The 17,456-nt window shown below is 28.5% G+C and overlaps 1 protein-coding gene across 3 annotated transcripts; it reads right to left on the bottom strand.

Moving 5' to 3' along the window:
* Positions 1-5,431: 5,431 nt before the first annotated feature.
* LOC113863838 (squamosa promoter-binding-like protein 7) lies at positions 5,432-12,507 on the bottom strand. 3 transcript variants are annotated; one of them, XM_027497592.1, is made up of 10 exons: positions 11,852-12,490; positions 11,579-11,757; positions 11,253-11,479; positions 11,081-11,155; positions 10,868-10,975; positions 10,395-10,509; positions 9,691-9,826; positions 8,657-8,819; positions 7,306-7,875; positions 5,432-5,956 (listed from the first exon to the last, which is right to left on the bottom strand). In XM_027497592.1, exons 1-10 carry the CDS (start codon positions 12,301-12,303, stop codon positions 5,669-5,671), a joined length of 2,313 nt encoding a protein of 770 aa, XP_027353393.1. In that variant the 5' UTR covers positions 12,304-12,490; the 3' UTR covers positions 5,432-5,668. The 3 variants fall into 3 exon arrangements, with proteins under 3 accessions (XP_027353393.1, XP_027353384.1, XP_027353402.1); XM_027497583.1 differs by having other exon boundaries at positions 5,524-5,956; positions 10,395-10,644; positions 11,852-12,507; XM_027497601.1 differs by having other exon boundaries at positions 5,524-5,956; positions 11,573-11,757.
* Between the last annotated feature and the right edge of the window lie 4,949 nt (positions 12,508-17,456).

Below are 17,456 nucleotides of genomic sequence, written 5' to 3'. Positions count from 1 at the left end.
GACGAGAGAAAATGGATCATTAATTGTAGCTAAGTCATTCAAAATTGGAGGTTGCATTATTACATATATCCATGATAATATATGCTTTTTTTTCTGTAAGCGGGGTGCAGATATTAATTAGTAATAGTTAACCTGTGTCTTTATGCACACCATTTATTTCACCTCGTGAGATTTTGAACTGTGAAGTTTAAGTTCATAGGTACAAAACAAATCTAAATCAATTTGATTAAATTCAAGTTGGGATATAAATATATGTATGTGGGTAAAAAAATTTAATCATCATATGATTACCTATTATTGTTAATAAAATAGCACATGGTAGTATTTTGCATCGACAGCTTTCAAAGAGGTAAGCAATACTATGATTAAATCTGTACAAAAAAAAATGTACGCAGTACAACAAAATATCACATGTTCTTTATGTCACTTTCTAAGTTATTATTGTTGATATTGAATCGTGTTTCTGGGTAAAAGTCAAACCATGATGCCAAAATGATTCTTTTTTTGGAGACCACTCTTCGGTAGTTTGTGACATTGTATACCACATACTACTGATATTTGCTATTTGTGCTAAAGTGTGTAAGACCAAAAGCACAAAAGAAAATAAACTATTTTGTTGACGCGTGTTGGGAACAAAGTGATTTTTATAAATTTACTATATCTGAAATTACGTTTTGATTTAGCTCATAAAGTCGATGTCATTACCACACAATTAAATGCGGCTCAGTCTTTCAGTACTAATTTTTAGTTAGCTAATTCAATTAATTATATACATAGTTTTTATAATTGAATTTTTATCCTATGCATTAGGTACATGAGATAATAAAAAAAATATTTTTATTGAAAAAATTATCATGTTAAAAATAAAAAAATAATTTAATACTCATTATTTATATAATAAAAACCATGAAAGTTAATCTTTAATTTTCCTTCAGCCTACATACCTAGTACATAAGACAAAAGGATAGTTAACAATTGACAGCAATTTAAGATCAATTCATAATTATTTACTTTAACCTTCATCATAAAATAGTAAATTTAAACTTTAATTGAATTAACTGGTGTGCCGTGACCTGGATTGAAAGAATAGAAGTCCATCAGACCAAGTGACTCTTGATGATAGACATGGCTCGTAAGGGGCTTTTAATATTAAAAAAGTTCAGTCTAATTAATGTTGACCAAAAAGTTCAGTACAATTAATAGATAGATAGGTCTCTTAAATTTATTGATTATAATTTTATTCTTGATTGTATATAAAAAATCTTTTATTAAAAGAGGCAAAATTATATTGATTTTAATGATTTCCATGTTTTCGAAAAAAATTAATCATTTAATGTTAGGAAAAAAAAAACTCTTAATACTCATGGAAAGAAATGGTTCAGAGATGGACAATATTGAGTGATGTATTTAAAAGGATTCACATCTATATAAGAAGATATACTCAATAGAAAGAATCATGAGATTGGATGCGTACAGGCTATGCCTATGAGTCTTGTTTATATTTCCCTCAAGTTACATCTTTTATCAGATAATAAAGGGTGCCTCCCCAATTAAACGTTTATAAGATAGGAGAAACATTATATTGTGCCCAACAATTAGTTATCATTTTTCTTTCTTTTTTTCTGGTAAACTTGTTTACTTGAAAGAAATATTATTGGGTTATTCATGAATATATGTAACAAAAAGTAAATGTATCAAGAGATTTCAGAATTTATCAACAGAATGAATTTATAGCCATCAAAATTTAAAAAATGGGTGTCGAATACACAATTCATGGCAATCTTTTTACTTTATCAATTTTTACCACATTTATCCATTATGAAAATTTTTAAAACTAACCATTATGATAGCTTGAAGATATCAACTACAAATTTTGACAAACTTTGTGAAGATTAGGAGAAGAAAAAACAAATATAGCCCAACCTACAATTTATACACGGAACTAGAACAAGTTTATCACTTTTTCCAACCCTTTTTCTAATGTTAGAAATACAGCAAAGAAACCTTATCAGTTCGCCCCATTAATTGATTTGTTTGGATCAACTTCCAGTGCCAGCTTGATATTACTCATATTAGGATGTGTGTCGCAAGCAGATTTGGTTTCTCAATGTTTATATATATATAACAAAACTTTAAATTCTTTTAGATATCGCTTCGTTATCCTTAACTTTATTATACAATATTATGATCTTAACCGCCTAAAATTCAAGATCAAGTTCGTACTTACATATTTTATAATCAAGGTCGATTATTATTATTATTATTATTTGCATATATGAGAGTTTCATATTCAATTCTACCTAATAAAATTAATAGTTATAGCTGTACGTGAGTCATGAACTTTTGGCTTAAATTAATAAAATAAATAAGAGTACGTAGAGGACCATCGAATTTGCACGTCTAGTCTTCTGTTGAGCCTTTTCATCTCTCTCTCTCTCTTCCTCTTTGAATTTTTAATTACATTAAATGCCTGATGCGTATCTATATAAGATATTAGAGTGTCCTCATGGTATCTACTCTTCTTTTTTTAAAAAATAGAGCAAAGTAAGTATAAATCATAAGTATTTTGGGGTGGAGTATAAACTATTAGTTTAGAGGTTAATTAAAATTTTTAAATATATCACTTTTTGAAAAAAAAAATTATCTATATTTTATGATCTTTTTAAAAAACAATTACCCTCTATTTTATGATTTTATTTATGGAATTAAAGTTAATATAAATGGAGAAAAGCAAGTAAGCAACCATCAAAAGTGTTTTGCATTATATATATATATATATATATATATATATATATATATATATACGGCATGTGTCTCAAAGCTTCGCAACATTGGTGGAAGCTTTGTCCAGGACCAGGATCTTCGTATCCTCTTCTTACACGTTTTTCCAGCCTAAGATTGGTCAATGGTAATGATTCTTAACAATCCGAGTATTGCTGAATGGGTGATGTATATACAAATTTGGTACCAATCATTGAATCATTAATGAGTGAAGAAAAATAAAACTCTGATGTTAAATGGTGAAACAGCTGAAAGTGAAAGTAACATCTCCCTCTATAGGTAGTGGAACATGCTACAAATAATCTGGTGTTAAATTAGTTTGTATTAGTATAATATTTAGTTCCATTGAAATTAAATTAGTAGTATAAATATTATGAATTTTTTTTAACAATATGGAACATCATTCTAACAGTCAATTTCAATAATGTAGACTACTAATATATATTCATTCAACATTAGTACAATATATCATATGTAGTGTAGATCTATAATATATCATACTCATTAATATAGACTATAACTAGTTTAGTTTTTGTCAGAAAAATGTTACACCAACAAAAAATAATAATAATATTTTTTATTAATAAATAAAACTTTTTTATAGGGGGATATGTTCCAATCCCTTAGGAATAATGAGGAATATGGGCATTTAAAGATGAACATTATATGGAAACAATGACAAGCGAGAAGGATAAGAGAAACTAGATGTGTGATCAGCTTATTTATTAGTGATAAATGCAATTTTGAAATGAACATATTTATGTGTAGTCAATTATGAAGTTGCTTGTGAACTAGAGTAGAGAGACTGAGTTTCATTAATTTATCTATTTTAATATATATTTGTCCATAACGTGCTAGGCTCTGTTAACTTTTAATATTGTTGTATACGGTTGCATGGTGCATAAATAACTTCGTTAGTATAACATTGTGTTTGCATCTAAATGTTCAAATTAATGTCTTGATTTGATTTATGTTATTAGCAATGTTTTTTAAATCAAACCGCTTGTTAAATTGATAAAATATGAACATATAATTTATTAACTTAAGTGTAATTAAATAGACACATAAACACTTATTCTTAGCAAACATTTACACTAAAAACCGACAGATGATGAAGATTTCAGAGGCAACTCAGACGACCTTGCAGATTTGAGGGATCTATGCCAGCTTGTCAACGGGGCATATCCTGAAATGAAAATTGAAGTTCATTATAGTTTTATAATATTATAAAGACATAAATTTTACGTCAAAGTAGAATTATTGAATCCATCAAATATTAATTTTTATATGACTAATATTATTAATTTATAAATGCTTTGACAAAAATATAACTCACGAGAAACATGTTATATGAACGACAAATGAGTAATCATCCCCACATACAAATGTCTTTTACACAAGAAAACAAACCTCACGTGTTGCGTTTTACCCTTTTCTCTCCATGACTTTATTATCCATTAGATGCACCAAATTGTATAATAGAATGAAATGGTAAGATTACAACCGAAAAAAAAAAGAAAGATTTCATTTAATGTTAATTAGTATCAGTGTGATATTTATTAAAATTTTAAAAATAAACAGATGCATTTACAAAAAAAATTAATTGATTTTTTAGTTCTTATAATTTGAGTTATCTATTTTTTTTAATCTCTCAAATTTTTTAAAGTTAATTGAATATGTATTTTTAAAATTAAATTTTAAGTTTTTAAAAAATATCTAAAATACACACACACACATATATATATATAGAGGCAGGATCTTCTTACACTGGTGTAAGTCTAAAAACTTTTATATTCAATTTAAATATTTTATTTAACTTAAATCTAACAGGTTATAATTTATTACTTTACTGGCCATTAAATTTAAGTTAAATAAAAGATTCAGATTGGATGTAAAAATTTTTAGACTTACATTGATATAAAAAAATTATTTTCTTATATATAAGCATAACAATTGAACTCAATCCCAATAAACACCTGTAAAATTACTCACCAAAGATAAGATATTTATCCATCAAATAAGACATTCAAGTATGGATTATTATCTACAAAACTTCGCAAGTATAAATACTATAATACTCAATCTTATCCATACTTACATAATATATTTATTATATTTTATAAGTAGAAATTTTTAATTAAGTTAAATAATTGTGTGTAATGTTCTTCGGTTAAAAGTTAGATTATCTTTTTTTTTTTCAATTAAGTTATGGGCTTTAACTTTTATTTAGTGCTCATTTATTATTTAGTGAACTATATGCATGATAGATTTAAGTACAGTTGTAAGTGCAGCAAGAATATGGATATTGAAGTTACTTCTACGTATGAGTTTTTTTTTTTTTTTTTTGTTAACTGTAGGTATCAAGAAAAATATGGTAATGCTACCTAAAATCCTACCGATTGTCATGCCCGCTTGTCCACCCATGAGTTAAAAATGAACTAAATTCAAAGCTGAAAAAAAGTTTTACTATTTTTTTCTACGAAAAGTCATTTTACTGAATTAAAAAAATGAACCCACTTGTTTTTATTGAGTCAATTCTGAACTAGGCCCACTTCCCCAATTCCAACACTAAGAAACATGCAACTTTCTTAATTTACACAATTCTCAAGAGAATTCGAATTTCTAGCATGGAACTAAGCGCTCAATTTTAATAGTAATAATACGAATTACAAATTTTAACTATAATCACATATCACTCGTTGCAGTAACGGTACCTGCAAGTCCCTCTGCGGAGATCCGGTTAAATTTGGTAATGCACATAATCGCATCCTTGGATTAAGCTTCCAATGTAAAAAATCTACATATTCATCCTAACAACATCTGTTTATTTAGTGTTACAACAAATATGTACCAACTAGAAAATAAGTACAAAAAATTGAAACATCCATTAATAGTTAAACAAACACCTTCTAATGGATACTGCTAACTCACTAACCCTCCCATGATGAAGGACGGCTACACATACCCCAAGACAAACCGCAACTGAAACAATCACAAAAACAGCTGGTCGAGAGGTCAAGAATCCCCTAGCAAGATTTCGACGACCACATCTTACAGGTAACTCTTCCACATTCATTATAATTTCCCTCTTCAAAAGTGGTATTCTTTCATTTTTCTCATTAGAAGTTGGACTTTTCAGTATTCCTAATCTTGCATCTGCTCTCGACAGGACATCCTGCAAAACAATAATCCATGTAGAAAATGCATGTTAATTGCAACAGTGTCACCAGATCTTACAAATTATCAGAAGCTATAAAACCAGAATGCTCTATGTTTAGACAGTTTGGAATTGCTGCTAGCTAGGAAGTTAACATGAGAAGAACTAAACCATTTAAACTAAATTCAAATAATTAGGTTCGGTAAGAGACCAAAAATCTACAATTCCAGCAACACATAAATATAAGAAATTTGTCGGCTGAATGATGGCAACAATTTTTGTAATTGAAATCAAAATTAGCTTTGGCATCCAAGTATCCTCAACCGTTTGGCTGCAAGGCCTTTGATTTAGAACACAATTAAAGGAATACCTTGCTATTAAATGTTATTGCACATAAGGCAAAACAGTTTTTTTTATTTGTCGGTAAGGTATATGGTTTAGATCTGGAGCAGCGATAGTTTCAACAATTGTTTGGAGAAAAGGAATTGAACTCTGCTAATCCATCTTAAAGCTATTGCTCATAGGCCACATCAGGGTTTAATACATGAAATAGAGTCAAAAGATTTCATTCCTACTTCAGTTTCTCATACAATTCCTACTTGAATATTTTTCCAATTTTCAAAAACAATACCCTTTTAATTTGGAATACGACACGCATTAAGGAGGGCCTTGTCAAATGTGACCCACCAGTAATCCACTTATGCCTAATCCAAGACATAAACCCTTGAGATATACAGGCACATAGAAAAATTGAATTTAATACTTCAACTAGAAGATAAGAAATTCAGGATAATAATAGGGGTGTAATGTAATAAATTTAACATAATTGCTAAGATTCTTTGTATCTCACTCTGCCGCATTTGTTAACCATATGACAAAAGAAGTGGTAACCATTGATTGCTTCTTTTATTTCAACGATTAACCCTGAACTCCTCTTTCCCTTTCTCTCTTGCTTCTTTTCTAGGTATACTCCTCTTTATTCGATCTTTCCCCTGCTCCCATATCAAACATGTAAACAACTTCCTTCGGTCTAACAATCATTGCCCTCTCTCATCAAATAATACAACCTTAAAATCAATTGTTATCAATGAAATTTGCACAATCAAAATTTCAGGTGCTAAGTTTTACTCAATCTTAAACTGTGAAGAGCTCTAACAATTTGATTGTCAATGCCAGCAGTTAGAGTACAAGAGTAAGACTGTTTAGATTGAGACAGCAATCTATGTTAACCAAAATACAGGATCCATCAATTTTATTTAAGAAAATGACTATAAGTAAAATATAAAGTATCTGAATCTAATGGTTTGAGATGTATCCATATTTCATTATCAGGGAGAAAACTAAAAAGGAAAATTATTAGTCCTAACCTGAGTGGTAACTGCAACAACTGATAGCATGTCATTTTTGGAGCAGCCCTGAGCAAGTTTAAAGGCTTCCATTTCAGAGTGCACACCTATATCTCCACCTTTCAGATGATTCTGATAAATGGCATCTCTAGCATTATGTATGCATTTCAGGAGGGGCGTCATGTCAACATCACCCATCCTATTAATCACAATATTGGATTTCATGCTTTCTGTCAAGAATATCAAATTTGGTAATATTTTTCCCAAAATGACTGATGAATCATTGCACATCAGAAAATCCAACAAATGACAATATCTATGAATTTGTGAAGCTGTCATCAGTCTGTCAAAAGTTTCTGAAGTAGGGTCCTTAAGCAACCATGCTATATCTACAAGCAAGTCTGACGATGATGCATGCCTAAGTGCAAAATCTTCACATGAGCTGCAGATAGAACCACCTGAGGCAGACTGGAATTGTCTAGAAAGGAGGGATATATCTAATTTTTGCTGCAATGTCTTCATTTCAGTACAAATTTCTTTATCACCAATGAGTACAGGAATAAAGTTTGATAAACCAGATTCATTCTCCACCTACAGAAAGCACAATGAATATGATAAAACACAAGAAATATGAATTGCATAAGAGCAACAATCTCAAAAGGCACTTCCATATTGGTGTAAAGCTTTAATAAATGAAACTTGATCAAAAGTGTAAATACATATTACAAAGATCCTATTGTATCAAAAGGTTCTGGCAATTTATCTTAATTGGATGTTATTATCATCGGGACACATGTCTGGTTATAACAGCATTAGCACAATTTAGTACGCATTCCAAAGCTAAAATTCAATACCAGTCAATATAAGTTACATGTACTTCAGACAAGAGCCAGCCAAGTAAAAAGAACCAACAAGAAAATAGTTGGAATTCAATATAAGGGAGTGGATTTCTAAGGGATATGCTACAACAGCTTGGCACGCATCAATATGGCGATCTCCTGATGCCTTGAATTTTATTTATCAGAAAAATAAACAAGCACAAAATATTTAAAAAAAAAAAAAAATCATCAACCAAAAATTGCACACAAATTATATGAACTGCTTAACTCAAAGTACTCAACTGTGGTCGTTAAAATTTTCTATTATCCTTAGTTTGATGATTTTTAGGCACAAACTGTTAAATATTTATACATATATAAAAAATACATCAGCAGTTCCTGAATCTAAAAGAAAACACACACATTTAACTTGCCCAGCAGTAATTACGATCAAAATCATGCATTCCAAATAAACTAAGAAACATAGTAACAAAAAAAAAAAAAGTCCAGATCAAAGCATAATTAAGGAAACAGAACTATAGGTTCTTTAGTACCTCAATAAAAGCAGGACCAAAGAGACTTTCCTCTGTATGAGGGACATATATCTTGTATAACTGACTGTCAAAAGCACAAGAAATATTGTCTTCAGTCCAGTTATGTGGAGATGGAACACAATGCTGACACTTAAGATACTTTCCAGAAAAAGATACAAGAAACCTGCCATGATGACCACCTCAATACAATCAGAAGTACATCAACAAGTGAGCCAGAATCTAAACTAGCTGTTAAGATGATACGTTTAAAAATGAGAATATATCAACTGAAATAAAAGAAAACCAAACAAGTGAAAAGCATGGTCAATTTGATATTAGATTTGCTAACAGAATTGATATTGGAGTGTCACAAGAAAATATTATAACAAAGATAGCACCAACTATTCTATGCATTTACCATGCTCTGAGGCTATAACAGTATAACCATGTAAGGATCTTAGATTCCAAAATAAAATGTATAGATGCAGAAAGTATAATGATAATTGATTACGCAATTTCCAATGCTGATACTATTTTTTTTAATGTCCCGTTTTAAGCATAAAAGTTGCTGATGATTACCAACATCTTGTGATCACTTACAACAACATACAGCACTCACTCCTACACCAGGATGAGATAATTGCAGGAAATGATTACATTTAGAATATAAAGCAAGATCAATTATAAAACAAAGATAGGAGATAAACAAGATATACATGTCAAGCATTAGTTCTCTGGCAACAAATAGTTATATGTGAACCCAAAGTTCTTCTCAAAGTTAATAGATTTTTGGTTATTGAGGAGTTACACAAAAATTGTTCAGAGTTTGGGTTCAGTGAGATTTAACGATGCTCCAATCCCTCTACACATCCATAACATTACACACCTCCCTCTCTCTCCTTTTGCTTACAGATGCTTACCTCAACTCTAGGTCCTCAACATTGCTAAATACATATATAATGCACAAGTGAAGAGAAACATGCTTGTATGTCATAAATATTTAAAAAAAAAAAAAAACCTTTAAATGACATTCAGAAGAGCTGACAATTACATACCGAAACTTAGGCTGCAGTAGGTTACTTCCACAAGCAACAAACTCCATAGGTTTTCCAGCCTCAAAGTATGTGGGATGAACATAGTGAAGCCTTGGTGCCTGCATGTTTACCTCGACTTTTGTCACAGAAGTTCCGTCTGTAACCATCGAAATGTGTTTGTTGAAATAATAGGGCTTGGTATAGACTATAGAGGAAGGAAAAGAAGATAACAGAGACTGTATATTGATATTGACTTGATATGATATGATGTGATATATTACAATATGATAATAAACATAAAGCAATAACCCTTATCATCTTGGAGATGTTTATTATCATATATATATATAGAAACTATTCCTAACAAATATTCTAAATTATTCTACCAAACAATTTAGATATTATTTGATATTCTTCTTATATTCTAATAGTGTTGATGAATTTTTAAAAAAATAAAGCTTCACAACTCAGAAAGTTTACAACAACAAAAAAAAAAATAATAAAGAAACTTATATTAATTAAGCATATACAATTAAAGAAATTATCATTTAATTTGTTTCATAAAAAATTAGAGCATAATGTACATCTCCAAGATGGAGGATAAATACCCTACAAAGTCATTAATATTATCATAAGGATCAAGGTATAAAATACTAAAAAAATTCAGGGGGGCAAAGTGAACCAAAAAGAAGATGTATACACAGGGTGAACAAATGAAAAAAAACCTTTCATAACACGGAAGATCATGTCATTCAGATGAATTAGTGCAGTGCCTCTTCCATATAGCATCTTTCCAGGAGCAACAAGATCTCTCGCATATTCCAAAGAGTCTTTGAGTAACTGGTTGATCCACAGGAGAAAGAAAAATGAGATCAGAAAAACGAAGAAAATGAAAATTAACAAATCAAATTCAATACAAACTTGAAAACTGAGGGGAAACAGATTTTCTTGTTTTTTAGTTGAAGTATGAAATTCCTGACTCATCAATCAAAAAGAGAGAATATGAATCAGGTAATATACAACAAATTAGAGCACAAACAAGCATCTCAGTTAGCAAAAACTGCCCAGAAAAATGATCAGAACAAAGAATCATACATTCCATTAGTCCAATATTGATTGGGGCAGTTAACCGATAAAAAGGCCACTTAAAATGCCACTAGAAAATACAATGTAAGGAAACATCAAGTCAAACCCTTACATTTATCCACATAATGTTAGGCATTGCAATAAAAATTGTCAGGATCGTACACCCAGGGCGGATATATCCCTCCAGCTCTAAAGGCATATTTGCCAACCATTGGAATATCTGCAAATGCATTTGGCTGCCTGTTAATCAGTTAGTGACATGTACACGGCAGAAGATCTTGCCATTATTGAAATACTAAACTGCAATAACAATGCTTTAAAATACTTGGTGTCGTAGCCTTCTAGGAAATTCCGCAGGATTCCAATCATAAAGCTTGAAAGAAATCCGACCTGTTTGGCACTACAAGTGAACTTTCAATCAGCAAACATCCACCACTATCTCATACGCTATAATACATATTTAGAAGAAAACTTAATAAACAAGCAGAGCATCCCACCATAGACGAATAGGCACTCTTATTGTCACAATATGAAGGCGAATTAGAAGTGTTGGAAACATCCTTTCCACTATTCACCCGAGTTTCACCAGAAGCAGTTAAAGACACAACACTATCACTATTAATATTCTGTGTATCAGGAGCCGAACTCGGAATGGGAACCAGCTCGTCTTCCTGATATGGGGACGCTTCTTTTTCATTAATCTCGCTACTCAAATTAGAACAATCTGTACGATGAATACACAGCCAGTGAGCAAATACATTAAACAAAAAACATTTATGAAATTATTAGTTTGGCATAGAAATCAGCAATACTGAACATAAACCTTTTCCTGCGTCTCCATCATAATTGCAATCCTCATTTTGATTAACAGGTTGAAGATCATGATCAGCTGCAGCTGTAGAATCCGACGGCGGAGGCTTTCTTCGCCTTCTGGTGTTGTGGCGCTCTAATTTTCTTCTGCAGCTGCGTTTTCCTTCGTCAAAATCCGATAAAACGTGAAACCTGCGAAGCAATTAGCGTCGTGGACCATCAAAACGACAACAGAATCGCACAATCGAAGCACGGGTGAAACGAATAGAGTTAAACAGAGGCGTACTTGCCACACTGTTGACAGTATCGTTTAGCTTCACCGTGCAGGAGAACGGTGGAGGCATTAGCGCAGTGCAAACAAACCCTATGCCTCCGGTGATAGCCTTTGAGCTCGGAGATATCGACCTCACAGCCAGGAACCTGGCAGCTAGCGGATGTGGATGCACGCGCGGTACGAGGGCGTTTCTTCCCGGGTAAACCGTCGTCTTCGAGCTTGGCGTCGAGTTCGGGGCATGCGCAGGGGACCCGACCCGCGAGGAAGTTGGAGCAGGTGAGTCTGGGGTCGCGTTTACGGACCTTGTCGTTTGCGGGGGTTTGGAGATGGGGAGGTTGAAGGTCGTTTAAGGGGAGAGAGTTGTCGTCGTCGAGATTGAAGTCGAGGAGGTAAGAGAGGTCCCAAATGGAGGAAGGGTCTTCGGATTCCATGTGTGGAGGAGGAGTGAAAGATTGCGGTTCCATTGAACCCTAATTCCTAATCCCTAAATCCCTAATTGTGGGAAAAGGAAAAGGGAGAGTGGTTAGGAGTGGTTAGATGTTTGGCGGAGAATGTAAGATACGGCGGCTTTCTCTTTCTCTCTCGTTCAACAACTCGGCAATGGGGTCATTGTGGCGACATTTCCAAGTTTCCTCAACTACGCGCTCTCCTTCTCCCTCACGCGCCCCTCTTTCTTTTCTTCTTCAATTATTAGCTATTATATTTAAAAATTATGTATAATAAATTAACATTTTTTATTTTTACTAATAAATTTGCAAATAAAAATTATGTATAATGATTTTATTGAACTATTAAATTTAATATATTAATAATATTAAATATTATTTAATTAATAATGTATTAAAAAAATTTAAAACATTAATTAATAAAATTCTTTATTTTATGAATATAAATTATTGTCATGTATATATTTCAAAATTATTTAATTTTATTAAAGTTTTATTATTTTAATATATTATTTATAGTTACAAAATTAAACTAAAATAATTTAGTTATATGTAATTATTTGTAAAACTATAATGAAATTTTCTAATTATTAAATTATGTATATGTGTGTTTATTATAAAATAAAACGCATATACATTACATGAAATATTGAACTAATTAATCTAAATTTCCTATTGATCGGTTTGCTTAGCTAAACTTATTCGAATGATTAGTATCTATTTTATTTGACTTTGCTTTTTAATTGAATTAAAAATAAATCAACGAATTAAAATAAATTAATTTGATTTGCCTTATTACGTTTGACATTTAAAAAAGCATAGAAGTAGAAGAGTTTGAATCAAACTCTAAATTAATTAGTTGGGATTGATTTTTTTAAAATGGTGTTATTCTATATGTATCCGCAATAAATAAATAAATAAATAAATGGTTACTTGGTTAATTAACTCAATAAAATTTCTATCATTAAAACAGTATTTTGTCGCACGTGTAAGCAAGGAAAAATAAATAAATATATGCTTGAAGGAGTCAAAGCCCAACAGTCAACAAAGAAAAAAAATGAAATAATAAAAACAAAAATCCTAATAAAAAAATTCATTAGTCTTAGAGGTCATTGAATTTTAACCATGAAAACAAAATCTAAACAAAAAATGAACAACTTACATTAATTTATTTCGATCTGTTTTCTAACACATTAAAGCAAACTATTATAATTAATTTAATTTTTCAACCTCATCAAGTCGGTGTAAATCAACATACAATTTTGAAAAATGTAATGAAAAGATAAATATTGTTTTAAAAAATTTGATAAGTTTAAAATAATTTAAAAAATTTAGTGTAACACATTGAACATGTATCAATTAATACCCTTGAAAGATTCAGTGACAGTTTTTGAAAAATATACTAAAACGTGTACTAGTCCACATTTTAATGTAAATTCTTTTTTTTTTTACTTAAATATGTTAAAAAAAATTAGTGTAATACATTGGATATGTATTAATCAGTACCTAAATTTTGCTTCCTTTCTTTTTATTCATTTAATTAATGTGTGTTAAAAAAAATTTATTAACTTTAATTGTTAAGACTGAGTTTAAAATAAAAAATTATTAAAAAAATACATAATTATTGTATTAAAGTTATAAAAATATAATAAATATTTTTTTAACAAAATTTTATTATTATTAACTGTTTAAGAGTTGAGGTTAATAAAATTAAAAAAAATTTACATGTATTTAGTACAAAAATTTACACATACTAGTAATTAGCCATGTTATCATTTAATAGTGATTAAGAATGTATTTAGATAAGATATTTCAGAAGAATAATTTACTTTTTGAAATATTTATAATTTTATAAATTAAATTTTATTTTGCTAATATTTATTTTTAAATAATTTAAATTTTAAAAATTCTAATAAATTTTTTTAATAAACTAAAATTAGATAATTCTAAGACTAAAAATAAGTAAAAATTTATAGTTATTATTTTTGTTTAGGACATATTTCATTCATATTTTTATTTAATTATAATTAATTTAATAATTTAAATATTATAGTTTTTAATTAATTTGTCAAATATAAGACAACTTTATTTTAAAAATAATATAAGTAATTTAATTATTTTATCTAAATAAAATATGTAAAATAAATAAAATTTAATTATTCTATTTAAATAAAAATATAATAATTTTTATTATTTACTAAACATGTCTTTAAAATTAATGTATGTTAAAAGGAAAACGCAAGCCACTGATTAAAGAATTAAAAATATAAATTATTGGTCCAGAAATAATATATATATATATATAATAATTTTTAGTACAGTTAAACATAATTTTTAATTAATTTTTTTTACTCCCTATGCCTTAAATAATTTCCTAAATACAGAGTTATGATACGGGAAAAAATGCAAAAATTTGATTTCCTAATTTCCATGTCTTCAACAATCTAATTAAAGACAAATATCATTAAAATAAACAATACATTAATTAGCACGTATTTAGAAATATATTTTAATTATATATTTATTTTATAAACTTCTATCGTACGATAACTTATATCATATATTTATATTTAACGATAAAAATTCTTAAAACAATATAAACATAGTTTATTCTTATAAATTATACTAAATAGCTACTTAAAATAAATTAAAAAATAACTCAATAGAATTATTAATTAATTTCATCAATAAATATGTATTACACAGATACATATGAGGCGGTTGTTCCTCCAATAAAGTCACCCTAACATATGAAAACAAAAATGCCAAAATCAAAATCTATTAATTTTAGAAAGCTTTAAAGTTTAAATTATATTTAATCCTTAAGTTAACCCATTAACGATGATACGTTAACATTCCTTCTGTTTTTTATATAAACAATATTTCTAATCTTAATTATAATAATAATTTTTTAATGTGTGTCAAATGATTAACTAGTATCCTAAAGATCATAATGTCTAAAAAATCAGAAGTACAAAAAATTATTAAAAAATTATCTTAATGCATCTCTTCCTATAATTTTTAATAAAAAAATTTATACTTTTGATTTTAATCAGCACTCTTAACAATACTATTTGAATTAATAGAAATAAATATCAACTATTATTTTAATAAAAAATTTTATTATTAAGACATCATCTATGATAATTTTATTGTATTTAAACATAATTTGTACTAAAAAAACATTTATAATTATTCAACAAGTATATAATGTATAGTTTATATTCTACAAATCCTCCTAATTATTAAATAACGGTACCTCAATTTAATCGTAATATGAAATTTCTATTACGAATCTGCAATAATTGAACAAAAAAAATATTAATAATAAAACAGAACCCCGCAATGATGAGATCCATAAAAAAGGGAGGACCACACTTGTTTCATGTCATCTTTCACACCGCAAATCAAGTCTTTATGCCAGTTCATTGTCCCAACATTTTCATGTGTAAAAACTAAGCTATATGTACTATTTCGCCTTTTTTTTTTCTAATATAAAAAAATTAAATATTAAAATATGAGACTTTGTTTTTAAAAAAACGCAAAATAAAAATTGTCAATGCTATTTTTATTATTTTTTATAATTGTTTGAAATTTTTAGTGATTTAAATTTTTGAATGCTAAAATCAACAATAATAATTTAATATTTTAATTTTTAAAAGATCATTTTAGTACTTTAAAAAATTTTATAATTTATAATTATTTTGTTTCTAAATGTTTACCTTATATAAAAAAATTGTCAAAAATGATTTTTGAATTTTTATAATTTTCTCAAAAACTTTACATTTTGATACATCTTATTTTTAAAGTTTAATTATATTTTTTGTCTTTATAAATGTAGATTTTTTTGTTATTAGTTTTTATAAATATTTTTGTTAAGAAATAATATTTCTAAAGTTAATAATTTTGAAATTGGTCCTTATCGTTAACTCTCACTCTGTTAAGTACTGAGTTGGCTGACGAAAAGTCAGCTCAGCATTTTACGTGACTATCTTGAGACTTAATAATAGATTCATACCAAGTCATTTATTATTTATTATTTAAAAATAAAATTTACAAATAAGTCTATAAATAATTTTATATACTTACAAATAAACCCTTATCTATTAATATTTATAATATCATCTTATTAGTCATACATGTTAAATATAAATAAATTAAATAGTTATAAACAAGTAATTTTATTATTAAATTTATTAATATTTTATAAAAATATAGATCATATATTGAACTAAGTAGATTAACGAAGTATCGAGTGACTGATTAAAATTCATTAGCCTTTTAAAATTTCACCCTTATCTGCGCTGCTATTATTTTTATCTAACTAAAAAAACAAAACGTGGCTAATGCTAAATAGCAAGGTTATTAAAATCATTTTTTAATTATTTAAAATTTAATATTATAAAAAATATTAAATAAAATATATAAATCTGCTTCCATTTGTTGAAAATGAATATGAAAAATATTCTTCACCAGGGTCAAGCAAAATAAGTTTAGTTAAGATGGATAATCATTAATTAATTAATTAATTGAAGAGGATTAATTGTGCTGCCCCCACGTAAAGGTGGGTTACAGTTACACCCTGCCTCATAAATGGACAAATTTGCTTCACCCTCCATTCTAAACGGCTCATTAACTTTTAAATTAGCATTAACTATTTATTAATTGTTATTTTTGCAGTTAATTTAAAACAATGCTGAAATGGAATATATGCTCATGAACTGCATTTACTTCAAAAGAGTTGATTGTATTCGTCATGACAACACAGTCAAAGTAGATCTCTCGTACACTACTCGTCGCGTATTTCCTAAATCAGCATCACTCTCTTTATGCAGAGTATGCTATTATCTTTTTGTTCTTTAGGCTAAGTCGTATTCATAATAAAGATAAACCCAAAAGGTTAATACGTGCTATGTATATATCATATTAATTGCACGTCACAGGGAGTATCCAATGAAAATAATCGGATAAAAAGCATCGAATTAAATAATATATGAGTGGTAAATTATTATAAAGAAACATGAGGGTGAAGCATATTATTATAACTTTGTCCTCATTATCAATTACTTGTTCGTGTATGTTTATCCTTACTGTATACCTAAAGATTATTGTTTGAATGTTGAATCACTGATTAATGATTATGATAATTAATATTTCTAAATGTATATTAA

This window comes from Abrus precatorius, unplaced genomic scaffold (assembly GCF_003935025.1).
Source record: "Abrus precatorius isolate BTA unplaced genomic scaffold, Abrus_2018 Scaffold10, whole genome shotgun sequence".
NCBI lineage: Eukaryota > Viridiplantae > Streptophyta > Magnoliopsida > Fabales > Fabaceae > Abrus > Abrus precatorius.
The sequence above is the reverse complement of the archived record's forward strand: the minus strand, read 5'-3'. Positions and strand labels throughout refer to the sequence as shown.